Source organism: Urocitellus parryii, chromosome 2, assembly GCF_045843805.1.
Source record: "Urocitellus parryii isolate mUroPar1 chromosome 2, mUroPar1.hap1, whole genome shotgun sequence".
Classification (NCBI taxonomy): Eukaryota; Metazoa; Chordata; class Mammalia; order Rodentia; family Sciuridae; genus Urocitellus; species Urocitellus parryii.
The window spans coordinates 139,059,297-139,072,584 of NC_135532.1; the positions used below are offsets into that span (position 1 = coordinate 139,059,297).

The 13,288-nt window shown below is 37.6% G+C and overlaps 1 protein-coding gene across 1 annotated transcript; it reads left to right on the top strand.

Moving 5' to 3' along the window:
- The first annotated feature begins 248 nt into the window (after positions 1 to 248).
- LOC113178715 (thymosin beta-4) lies at positions 249 to 723 on the top strand. Its single transcript, XM_077794206.1, has one exon. The coding sequence runs from the start codon at positions 315 to 317 to the stop codon at positions 447 to 449; it is 135 nt and encodes a 44-aa protein (XP_077650332.1). The 5' UTR covers positions 249 to 314; the 3' UTR covers positions 450 to 723.
- Positions 724 to 13,288: the final 12,565 nt, after the last annotated feature.

A 13,288-nucleotide genomic window follows, 5' to 3' on the forward strand; every position in this document is an offset into this window, starting at 1 on the left:
TAGGACCCCCCCCCCAACACACACACACACACAGACACAGACACACAGACACACACACACACCAAACTAGAAACAACACAAACGCTTTATAGTGCATGAATAGGTCAACAAACTATGGTATGTTCACACCATGTTATAGCACTCAGCAATAACAGTGAACAAACTATTGATACACCCAAGAGCTTGGATGAATTGCTAGGGCATTTTGCTAAGTGAAGAAAGCCAATTTCAAAAGATTATGTAGACTCGGCGGCGGTCACTTCGCAAACCAGACTTCTCTCGTTCAGGAGTCTTGCTCCGCTTCCTCCGAAACCATGTCTGACAAACCCGATATGGCTGAGATCGAGAAATTCGATAAGTCGAAATTGAAGAAGACAGAAACGCAAGAGAAAAATCCTCTGCCTTCAAAAGAAACGATTGAACAGGAGAAGCAAGCAGGCGAATCGTAATGAGGCGTGCACCGCCAATGTACACTGTACATTCCACAAGCATTGCCTTCTTATTTTACTTCTTTTAGCTGTTTAACTTTGTAAGATGCAAAGAGGTTGGATCAAGTTTAAATGACTGTGCTGCCCCTTTTCACATCAAAAAATCGAGAACTACTGACAACGAAGGCCAGGCCTGCCTCTCCCATCTGCCTGTCTGGCTGGCAGAGAAAGAAAAGAACTTGCATGTTGGTGAAGGAAGATATTGGGTGGGAGGATGGTGAAATCTAGAGTAAGATCCAAGCTGTTTCAAGGTGTCCTGCAGGCTGTAAAATGCAGTTTAATCAGAGTGCCATTTTTTTTGTTCAAATGATTTTAATTATTGGAATGCACAATTTTTTTAATATGCAAATAAAAAGTTTTAAAACCTGAAAAAAAAAGATTATGTATGTGCCATTTCATTTATATGACTTTCTATTCAAAATGACAAAATTATAGAGATGGTGAACTATGCACAGCCTCCCTTTAAATTAAGTAATCTAGAGATAATTTAAAGGAAGGATGTGCATAGATTATATGCAAATAAGAGATATCTGAGCATGCATAGATTTTTGTATTCACAGAGGTTCTGGAACAAATTCTTTTCTTTTCTTTCCTCCTCCCTCTCCTCCCCCTCTTCCCCCTCCTCCTCTTCCTTCCGGTCTTTCTCTCCCCCTCCCTTCCTCCTACTTTAAAGGAAATTTCTTCAATTTTATCTACTAAAGTTTCTATTAATTTATTTTTTAGGTTACCTAATACATCTTTTTTCTTTCTTTTTTTCAGTGCTGAGGATTGAACTCAGTCCATTGCACTTGCTACAAGCACTCTACAACTGGGTCACACACTTAGTCCTGGATTATGCAATCATTTTTTTAAACAGGGCATTGAACCCAGAGGAGCTTTACCATTGAGCTATAGCCTCAGTCCTTTTTGTTTTTTATTTTGAGGTAGGATCTTGCTGAGGCTCTCACTAACTTACTGAGGCTGATCTTGAATTTGTAACCCTCCTGCCTTGGCTTCCTGAGTCACTGGGTTATGGGCATGCACCACCACACTCTGCTAGCTAATCAATATTTAATTACCAAATAGGTTTTTTGGGTTTTTTTTGACTGCTAAATGTTCTTATTTTAGGGTATTCTTTTTTTTTTTCCATGAATGCAATATCTTCTTCAATTCCCTGGATTGTCTTTTTTACACTAGTCTTTTAAAGCATTTTTTAAAATTTCTCTTCCATGTTAAATATATTTCTTACATCTCTTATGGTCCTTAGGTGCTCCCCATTTTTTATGACAAAGGCACTCTAAATGTAGTTGGAAGCTAAGTGGTAGGCCTGATGGTAAGGTGATCAGATTGGGACCAGCTGTTTACCTTGGGGCCGCTATTCTCCTTTGTCCATCTCTGTACATTTTTTCCTTGGACGAAATGGTTTCCCAAGACTTATTCCTAAGTCTAAAAGCCAATCTTCTCACAGCGGAGTCAGGGAAGGAGACTGAAGTCTAATTATTCTGTGCAAAGCTTTCCTCCTTTTGCATTCTAAATAGTAGCTCCATTATGCTTGTTATTTCTCTTATTCCTGAATCAACTTCTCTAGAGAGTAATCCTTCAGTCTTCTTTGGGGGCAGGGAGTTGTACCCTTGCAACACAGAGAATGAATTCTTGAGATCTAACTGTAGAAAGTCTTCTACAGATTTCATTGTTGTGTAGATTTCCTCAAGTTTTCAGTTCTGCTCATACCCATGGTTTGTTGTATCTAATTTGTACCTTTCCAGAATTCTGCTGTGAAATTGGGCCTGCTTTTGGGAGTCATCATCTTGCAGTCAGTTAGGTTTAAAAAAATGAAGATCATCACTGCTGGTTATGATATACTGTGATATATTCTTTTTAATTTTTTTTTTTTTTTAAATCAATTGACCATACATATGAGGGCTTATTTCTGGACTCTCTATTCTTTTTTTTTTTTTTAAGAGAGAATGTGAGAGGAGAGAGAGAGAATTTTTTTTTTTAATATTTATTTTTTAGTTTTCGGCGGACACAACATCTTTTTTGTATGTGGTGCTGAGGATCGAACCCGGGCCGCACGCATGCCAGGCAAGCGTGCTACCGCTTGAGCCACATCCCCAGCCCCTTAAATTTTTTTGTTTGTTTGTTTTTGGTACAGGGGATTGAACTCAGTGATGCTTTACTACTGAGCCACATCCCCAGCACTTTTTATTTTCTATTTTGAGACAAGGTCTCACTAAGTTGCTTAGGGCCATGCTATATTACTGAGACTGGCCTCAAACTGGCAATCCTCCCTGCCTCAGCTTCCTGAGTTTCTAGTGTTATAGTCATGTGCCACCACGTCTGACTTCTCCGTGATATGTTCTTAACAGAACCTAAACAATATTTTCCTTCTATTTTTATTGATTTTTAAAAAATAAATAACAGCAGAATGCATTACAATTCTTATTACACATATAGAGCACAATTTTTCATATATCTGATTGTATATTAAGTATGTTCACACCAATCCATGTCTTCATACATGTACTTTCATAATACTGATCATCACATTCAACCATCATTAATTACCCCATGCCCCCTCCTTTCCCCTCACACCCATCTTCCCTATCTAGAATTCGTCTATTCCTCTCATGCTCCCTCTCCCTATCCCACTATGAATCAGCCTCCTTATATCAAAGAAAACATTTGGCATTTGGTTTCTTGGAATTGGCTAACTTCACTTAGCATTCTCTTCTCTAATTCCATCCATTTACCTGCAAATGCCATGATTTTATTCTCTTTTATTGCTGAGTAATATTCCATTGTGTATATATGCCACACTTTTTTTTTTCCATTCATCTACTAAAGGGCATCTAGGTTGGTTCCACAGTTTAGCTATTGTGAATTGTGCTGCTACAAACATTGATTAGGCTGTGTCAATATTTTCAAGGGAAGGTCACACAGTGTGTCTATGTACTGCCCACATCCTGCGCTGGGGATGGAATGGGGTTCCCCTCTTTTGGAATGGGCTGGTTGAGAAATAAAAGCTTAGAAAAATAGAACAGCAAAATAACCATGGAACACAGGAAGTAGTTTCAAAGCAAGGGCAGAATGGGCAAGCTGACCAGACAGGTCCAGCTTCTAAGAAAGAAGGAGCCAAGTTTGCTTTATTTATATCGGAAAACATCAAAGAAGTTCCATGGAAAGTTTTTCACCAAAATAGGATAAAGCTGGGGTAGGTAGGCTGCTCAGTTCCTAAGGAATTATGCCCATTTGGGTACTTCTGCACAGTACCTTTCTAGCAGAGCGGAGGGGAAGGTCATGTTCATCAGGAGGTCCGTCACCCTGAGAGTGCTAAGGGAAGCTCCCAATGCCAGCCCAATTCCCTCACTGGCTGTGTTGCTGAAAAAGGTTCTAACATCACTGGATGGCTTCCCCCATCTATGTGCAGGCATACCACCGTTGCAAAAATGACTAAGATGGGGATGTGGCTCAGTGGAAGACCCTGGGTTCAATCCCCAATACCCAGTCTGGTTATGTTCCTGAGGCTCTTGAGAAAAAAATTTCTGAAATATCCAATAGTTGAAATTTCCCTACTTCTTGACTACATTCTTATCAAGAGGTGGCACCTCTCTTCTCTAATTCCTCCTTACAACCCTGTAAGAAGTTCTGTATGCTCCCCCTTACTAAGATGGTTCTGATATTCTTCTGAGGTGTGTTCTCCCTTGCTGCAGCAAATTAAATAAACATAACTGTTTAACCCCAGTAGTGTTCCTAGTGATCCCTGGCTGGTGAACTTGGACAGAATTCAATTTTCTATTGTCTGCTGAATAAGTTAACTTTTATGTGTCTACTTTCCAGGTACTAAAATATTTTCCACATCTCTCCTTCTAAGATTGCCACAAGTTATATTCCTTCTGTTCTTTATTTCCCATTTGCATGTGAATCAATATTCCATTGTCTAACAATATTGGAAATAAATTTATTTAATTTTACCCTTTTTTCTATAATGGTCAAAACGTGTTATTTGTTTGTTCCTCTGCCTGACAACCTCCCTACTCTTTATCCCTTTGCTGGTACCTACTAGTCTTCCAAGAAGCCCTCCTTCCCCCACCATCTCCAGCCCAGGTAACATTTGTCCAATCCTGAAAACTACTGGATTCTCATAGGTAGGAACTTTGTCTTATTCAATTTCATATTCCCCAGTGAGTAGCATAAACACAGACTTTGAGAATCAAGCAATTCGTAGGATTCGATCCTCAGCACCACATAAAAGTAAAATAAAGATATTGTGTTTATGCATTTCAAAAATAAATAATGTTGATATTTCCTAATATGGAAAACTCTGTAAGGTAGGAATTATCATCACTTCTCTTTTCTATTTCTCTCTTAAAATTTAAAATGACTACTTTCATAAACTTGTGTGTGTGTATTTATATAATATATAATTTTGCTTATTTGTTTTTATTTTGGGGTACTTGGAATTGAACCCAGGAAACTTTTCCACTGAGTTGCATCCTCAGTCCTTTTTATTTTTCATTTTGAGACAGGGTCTCACTACATTGATTAGGGCCTAACTAAATTGCTACACCTCACCTTGAACTTGTGATCCTCCTGCCTCAGTTTCCCAAGTCACAGATTACAGACAGGCATCACCACCTGTACTATTTTTCTAATTAATAACAACGCATCATTATTGGCTTATCAGTTGAAACAAAGATACTATAGTAATGTAAGATATCAAAAACTGGTGAAACTGGGTGGGGAGTGTACAAAAACTCTATACACTATCTTTGCACTGTGCAACTTTTCTGCAAATCTAAAGCTATTCTAAAATTAAGCATTTATTTTAAAAGTGGATCAAGGGCTTTGGCAGAAAATAAAACTAATATTGAATCTTCCCTATTTATAGAAATTTGGTAAGAATTATTGCTCCGTATAAATAATGTTAGCAAAAGCATACCAAAAAATCAAATAACCATTAAGCTATTTTAATTTTTCTTTTTATTTTCAGTCCAACTATGCCATTGAGTTTGAGCAAGTTTATTATACCAGAATATTATTGGATTAATTTTTTAAAAGTCCACTCACTCTGCTGATTTCTGTGTTAATGATATGTACTGAGACCATTTACATTGAAAGCAATTATTGATATGTCAGAACTTAAATCTGCCATTTTAAAATTGTTTTCTCTTTCCTCTGTTTTTCTTGTCCTGTCTTCTTGTGGATTATTTGGACAATTTTGGAATTACAATTTGATTTATTCATAGTGTTTATTTTAGTATATTACCTTATACACTTTTTTAGTGTTTAAGTATTACATTAACATATGCAATTTGCCATAACTTATTGCTATAAACATTTTACTACTTTAAGCAAAATGTAGAAACCTGATTACATTTTTGTCTTGTCTTTTTACCCCAGTCTTTTTTTTTTTTTTTTTTTGGTGTTAGGAACTGAATTCAGAGCCTTTTGAATGCTAAATACAAACATCTCCAGCCCACCCTCTCCATTTAAAAGAACACAGTTCTCTTATGAATTTCCTCTTTATATAATTAGCACCACATTGGATAATGTTATAATTCTGTTTCAGAACATACATATATAACACAAACATACTTTGTGCTTATGTGATTTTCTTTGTGCTAGTGTGTTTTAAGGACAAATTTATAGAAGTGGGATTTATCAAACAATAAATTTATCTGTAACTTTTGTTTGTATTATCCAAATCTTCCACTGACAGCTTATATCACTTTGCTTCAATGAAATTGTCTGTTCCCTTGCAATTTCTTCAAAAGAGATTGTCAATTTTTTGGATATATGCCAAACTGACAATGAAAAATGATAGCTCTGGGTGGTTTTAATTTGTATTTTGTATTTATATGATTATGAGTTAACTTCAGCATTTAAAAATATTTTTAAGATCCATCTCTCTCTAGAAACTGTGAGACTGTTTTGTTGTTGTTGTTGTTGTTTGGTACTGGGATTGAACCTCAGAGGCGTTTTACCACTGAGCCACACCCTCAGCCCTTTATTTTTTCAGACTGCTGAGGCTGAGCTCAAATTTACAATCCTCCTGCCTCAGCCCCCCAGATTACAAGCTTGGGATTACAAACTTGTGCCATCGCACCTGGCTTTGTCTCCCTTTTTAAAAGGATTGTTCCCATAGCCTCTCACAACTCCCTTTGCCTATATGTATCTCCCTGTGCTTTAATACCACCCCATCTGTAAAAGGGACTAGAAAGCATAAGTTTTAAATTGGACATTTTTTTCAGTCTTTGGTCAAGATGTAGTTTATAAGGAAGAAAGTGAGATATACACATTGCATAGAAAACTCTTGACCATTGCTTAACCTTCAATTTTCACAGTGATCAGCTGGGAAAAATGTGATTGAATTACCTGTGTTGTATTCAGTAATATTTTGTTTATCCTTCGAAAACAAGAATCTGCCTAATATTATGGAGTTAAAAATATATTTGTGGCCTGGGGTTATGGCTCAAGTGTCAGAGAGCATACCTGAGGCACTGGATTCAATCCTCAGCACCACATAAAAGTAAAATAAAGATATTTATTTTACTTTTAGTTTACCAAAAACTAAAAAATATTTATTCATTAAAACAAAGGCTTACGGGCTGGGGATGTGGCTCAAGCGGTAGCGCACTCGCCTGGCGTGCGTGCGGCCCGGGTTCGATCCTCAGCACCACATACCAACAAAGATGTTGTGTCCGCCGAGAACTGAAAAATAAATAAATAAATATTAAAAATTCTCTCTCTCTCTCTCTCTCTCTCTCTCTCTCTCTCTCTCCTCACTCTCTCTTTAAAAAAAAATTTTCTCTCTCTCTCTCTTTAAAAAAAAAAGGCTTACAGATACAAGATTTATATATATATATATATATATATATATATATATATATATATATATATATGACTTAATCCAGAGGTGTTTTACCACCACCGAGCTTTTGAAAAACCACTTTTAAAACTTTTTTTATTTTAAAAAAATTGGGGGACCCTGTCTCAAAATTAAACGAAATTGCTGAAGCTGGCCCCAAACTTGTGATCCTCCTGCTTCAGTCTCTCCATTGCTGGATTACAGGTGTGCCCCACCCACCCAGCAGCAGGGATTACAAGATTTTTTAAGTGCAGATCTTTGGAGTTCTATTTGGGGTGGGGGGGGGGGTACTTAAAACATTTGAAAGCACTTATGCCCTCATCCTGCTCTTGGTCTTTTCTTGCCATTGCTGCATGTGCACTTGAGTCTGTTCCTCACCATGTTTTCTCACAAAACTTTGAGAATCAAGCGATTCGTAGGCAAGAAACAAAAGCAAAATTGTCCCATTTCCCAGTGCACTTAAATGAAAACCGGTAATAAAATCAGATACAACTCCAAAAAGACACACTGGGGGAGAACCAAGCTGGGTCTATCAGGAATTACACATGAAATGGCACCCAGATTCATGCTGTCTCACAGTTTTGACCATCTTGTCACGTCACGCTGAAAATGTCACCACTATCTGGACAGTTGGGAATATTTAACTGGGAATGTGATCTTTCTTTAGCTCTGAAGGTTCTGTAGTACTGGTTTGGGTTGATTTGGTAACAAACATGTGAAATTTAAAAACAATTTTGAAAGTAAAAAAATGTAGATTCATCTTCTACAAATCAATGACATATAAAAAGTGGAAAAGTGTTTCTTGAGGTTAAATCAGACTAAAGAGGTATAACAAGTAGATTTCATGGATGGAATTTATTTGGATCTTGGTTTTGAACAAAACAATTGAAAAAAGACATTTGTCCCACAGTCAAATTACAGTATTAGAGGATATTAAAGAATTAATGTTAGTTTTTGGTGGGCACAGTGGTGCACACCTGCAATCCCAGCAACTCAGGAGGCTGGTACAGGAGGATTGCAGGTTCAAGGCCAGCCTTAGCAATTTAGGGAAGCCCTAAGCAACTTACTGAGACCCTGTCTACAAAAAAAAGGGCTCAGGATATGTCTCAGTGGTAAAGTGTCCCTGGGTTCAATCCCTAGTACAAAAAAAAAGAAAGAATGTTATTTTGTGTGTGTGTGTGTGTGTGTAAAAATTATATGTATTCATGTAAGAAAATACTATATTTTATATAGAAGCATGCAGGAGTGAAATGATGTGAAAATTTTTAAAATGCTTCAGAAAGGGGGCAGGGGGAGAGAAAGAAGGAGAAAGATGAGAGGGAGAAGGGAAGAATAAAACAAAGAAATAAATCAGGTGAAGTGTAACAAAATCATATAACTATGGAAAACTTTGATAAGTATAGGGGGGTTCAGCTCATTTATTCTTTTTTTTTTTTTCCAACTTGCTTAGGCTGACCTTGAACTTGTGATCCTGCTGTCTCAGTCTCCTGAGTTGCTGGGATTATAGGGATATGCCACCATGCCCAGCAGACTCATTTCCTGCCTTCACAGAGAATATATTCTACCAAGAAAGACACTGTGGAATTTCATCCCATCACAAGAAGAAAGTTGTTTTTTATTGTGATTAGCATTCATTACAAATAATTACTCCTTTGCAGAGTATTTTTATTTTTATAAAATTTGTTTATTTATTTATTTGGGGGATACTGAGGATTGAATCCAAGGGTACTCTACCACAGAGACACCATCAGCCTTTTTTAGCTTTTGATACAGGGTCTCACTAAATTGCTGCAGCTGGCCTTGAACTTGCGATCCACCTTCCTCAGTCACTAGGATTACAAGTGTGCACCACTGTACCTGGCTTGCAGGGTTTTTTAAACTTACAATTGTTTTGAACGACCAACAATTAAAAAACAAACAAACAAACAAAAAAAAAAAAACTTACAATTGACACATCAGGAAAAGTGATGTTACTTAGTTTGAGGTAGTCAAAGTTTGGAGTAAGTAAACTAGATATTTCTGATTATCAAAAGCAGCTTCTATGTTTACCATTTTTTTAATATTTGTTTTTTAGTTTTAGGTAGACACAATATCTTTATTTTACAATTACGGTGGTGCTGAGGATGGAATCCAGTGTCCCTGCATGCTAGGCGAGCACTCTAACTACTGAGCCACAATCCCAGCCCCATATATGTGGCAACACTTGATATTATGATATTATGTCTTCAGTACTTCAAGGCTACCTTGGAAGACTGTATGAAACTAACTAAAGACACATTTCTTATTGCCCCTCCACAGTGGCTACCATAGTTATCTTGAAAATAGTAGACTTTTTTTTTCTTTATGGAAAATAGTAGACTTTAATAAGTACTTTTTAAATGAATCCAAATGAAATTCAAAGGCATGTTAATGAAGTATACATTTTAATAGATTCTGTTTTTAAATCATAGACTATAAGTAGAACAATGTATGAATTTAGCCCTTGAAACTGTCAGACAGACTAGTGATTCTGCAATAACAAACAATCCCAAAATTTAGTAAAGCTTGTTTCTTGTTTGTGCAGCCTCTGCTGTGGGTTCTGTTTACTCCATTAAGAGGAAGAGAGAAATCGAAAACTGAGTACTCGAAATGAAATGCCTCCACCTAGAAGTGACACAGAACACTTCCACTGCCATTTCAGTGGCCTAAGCAAGTCACATGTTAATACCCAGTTTCAAGCAGGATAGATAGTGTAATCACTTGTATGCCTGAAAGTAGAGAGTACCAAAAATTGGATATTATTGGAAGGGGGTTATGGCTTAGTGGTAGATCGTTGCCTAGCATGTGTGAGGCACTGGGTTTCATTCTCAGCACTGCATATAAATAAGTAAAAAAAAATAAATAAATAAAAGGTTCAAAAACAACTAAAAGATATTTAAAAATATTGGATATTGCTAAGCAGTGATAATGCTTTCCAGAACCAAAACAATGAGCTGTTTTTCCCAGGGATAACAAACATATCTATTACCTGGAAAATGTTTCCTTTTCATCACCTATTAGTGTCAATTTCCATTTATGTGGTTCAAGCCTTCAGATCATTGCAGGTATGGTGTCAAGTTCAAGTCTATCAAGTGGATACCACACTTAATGTTTGTTTCCAGATGCTACAAATACACCCAGTGCTCCAGAAAAATTAAAAGCACCACAGAAACACTGCACAAAGAATCACTATTTTAATAAGGAAGACTGGGTAGATTTTATTCCTTCACTTATTAGGTTACTCAGCTAAATAAAAAATTAAGATTAAGTCTAAAAATTGTGAAAAGAATTTACAGTCAGGCTGGGACCCTGGTCCACTAAAAACTCTTGGTTAACTCTCAGGGATGAGACGAAGAAAGGAAAAATGGGGTAGTCTTTTGCAACCAGGAGACTATCTCTGTCCCATTTTAGGTAACCAAATTGTGTGGGTTAATTGGCAGGCTAGTTCTGGACTTTGTTGGCTTTAAAAGTACTTCACTACCACTATTTGACGCAGCAATCCCATTCCTTGGTGTATACCCAAAGGACTTTAAAAAAAGCATACTACAATGATGCAGCCACATCAATGTTTATAGCAGCACAGTTCACAATAGCCAAACTGTGGAACCAACCTAGATGTCCTTCAATAGATGGCATAAAGAAACTGGTATATATATATATATACACACACACACACACACACACACACACACACACACACACACAAAATGGAATATTACTCCACAATAAAAGAGAATACAATTATGGCATTTTCAGGTAAATGGATGGAGTTAGAGAATACCATGCTAAGTGAAGTAAGCCAATCCCCCCCACAAAAAAGGCCAAATATTTTCTCTGATAAGTGGATGCTGATTCATCATGGGGTGCTTGTGTGCATGGGATGAGCGGAGGAATTTTGCATTGTCCAAAGGAGAGCAGAAGGGGCATGGAGATAGGAAAGATGGTAGAATGAGACAGACGTCATGATCTTAGATACATGTATGATTGCATGAATGGTGTGACCCTACTTTGTGTACAACCAGAGAAGTGAAAAATTGTGCTCCCTTTGTGTACAATGAATCAAAGAGCATTCTGCTGTCATGTATAACTGATTAGAACAACAACAACAACAAAAAAAAAAAAAAAAAGGTACTTCACTGCCTGGAAGGCCTTTTCTGTGTAGGTGGCTTGAAATTATGAATGCTAGGTATGTCTGCTGAGTATGTGAAATCAGTGATTTGGGACTACAGCATGCAGCTACCTGAGAGAGGAGCATATCAATCACCCAGTGAGGTCTGCAGTAGTGCAGTGATCTAGATGCTCTAAACACTGTTTATCAATTCATTCAGTAAGCTGAATAACTAGACACTTTACCCATCACATCCTCCTTAGACTAATTTAGGCCATCTGTCATGTGCTCCTTTAACACTCTGTTGCCCTATAAGTTTACTCAATGCATTTCAATGTTGTTTAACTGCCTATCTTCCCCATCAACTCTAAGGATGACTAGGTCCATTGATTGTGTTGTTTGCGCCACATCCCCAGAAACTATCACAGTGCCAGACACAGGATATATATGCAATGAATATTCTATGAAAAACATTGGTCAAACATGGTGACACACTCCTATAATTCAGCTACTTGGGAGGCAGAGGCAGGAGGATCACAAGTTCTAGGCCAGCACAGGCAATTTAGTGAGACCCTATCTCAAAATAAAAAATAAAAATGTCTGAGGATGTGGCTCAGAGGTAAAGCACCCCTGAGTTCAATTCCCGATAGTGTCCACATGAACACACACACACACACACACACACACACACACACTCACACATAGAAAGAGATGGAGAGAAAAAGAGGCTTATTAAAAGACACTGTACTGGGCTGGGGTTGTGGCTCAGTGGTAGAGTGCTTATCTAGCACGGGCGGGACCCGGGTTTGATCCTCAGCACCACATAAAATAAATAAATAAATAAAGGCATTGTGTTGTGTCCATCTACACCTAAAAAATAATTTTTTTTTTTTTTTAAATAAAAGACACTGTACTTGAAAGGAAAGCGAGGAACCGGGAGACAGGTGAGTGAGAAATAAAGACGGAGACTAGGCAGAGAGTTTATTTGTCAGAGCTGACAAATAAAGGCACATCTCTGTACAGATGGAAAGAGGCAACACAGGCTTAGGCTCTGCAACTTTTACGGGGAAGGCTCAGGGATTAGAGCTGGGTGGGCCCTAATGAGGGTGGTTAAGATTGGGGTTGATATAAGGGAGTGGTGAGCCTTTCTCAGAAAGGCTCTTGGGCAGGAAAGCAAAACTTTTTCTTAAAATGGTGGCTGTCACTTAAGATGGCCATCCAGATGCTAAGCAAGGACCTTACAGTACTAAGCCAGGAGCTGGAACAGATTGGAAGATAAAATTAGAACTCACTGCCTGTGGAAAAACAATGTAAACAGGAATGGAACCAAAAGTTGTGAGGACAGAAGCTTGTGCAAAGTAGAAAGAAGCATTTAAGAACATAAAATTATAAACACAAAGTACTTTATCTTGGAAGAGGCTCACGCAACTGAACGGACTTGAAGCTTAAGCTTCACTATATTCATTGCAAATGTATGATAAGTGGTGATAAACGAACTAATGTGCAAATCGCTGTGGAATTTCTGAAGAATGATCAGAGATATCAGCAAGGGAAAATCCAAGATTTCAAAGAAGGGATAAATCCTGATCTTGATCTTACAAATAGAAACAAAGGAAAGAGATTGCAGATTTTAAAAAAAGGACATGCTAAATCACATAGGTGAGAGAGAGGCAATTTAGTTGTGGAACAGTGAGAAGTACTATTTGACTGGTATGGAACTGGGTGAAGAAAGTTTAGGATGGTGGTTCTCAAAGTATGATTCCTGGCCAGCAGTACCAACATTTCTTGGGAAGAGTTTATTGCCAAGCTGCAGTTGCTCAGGCC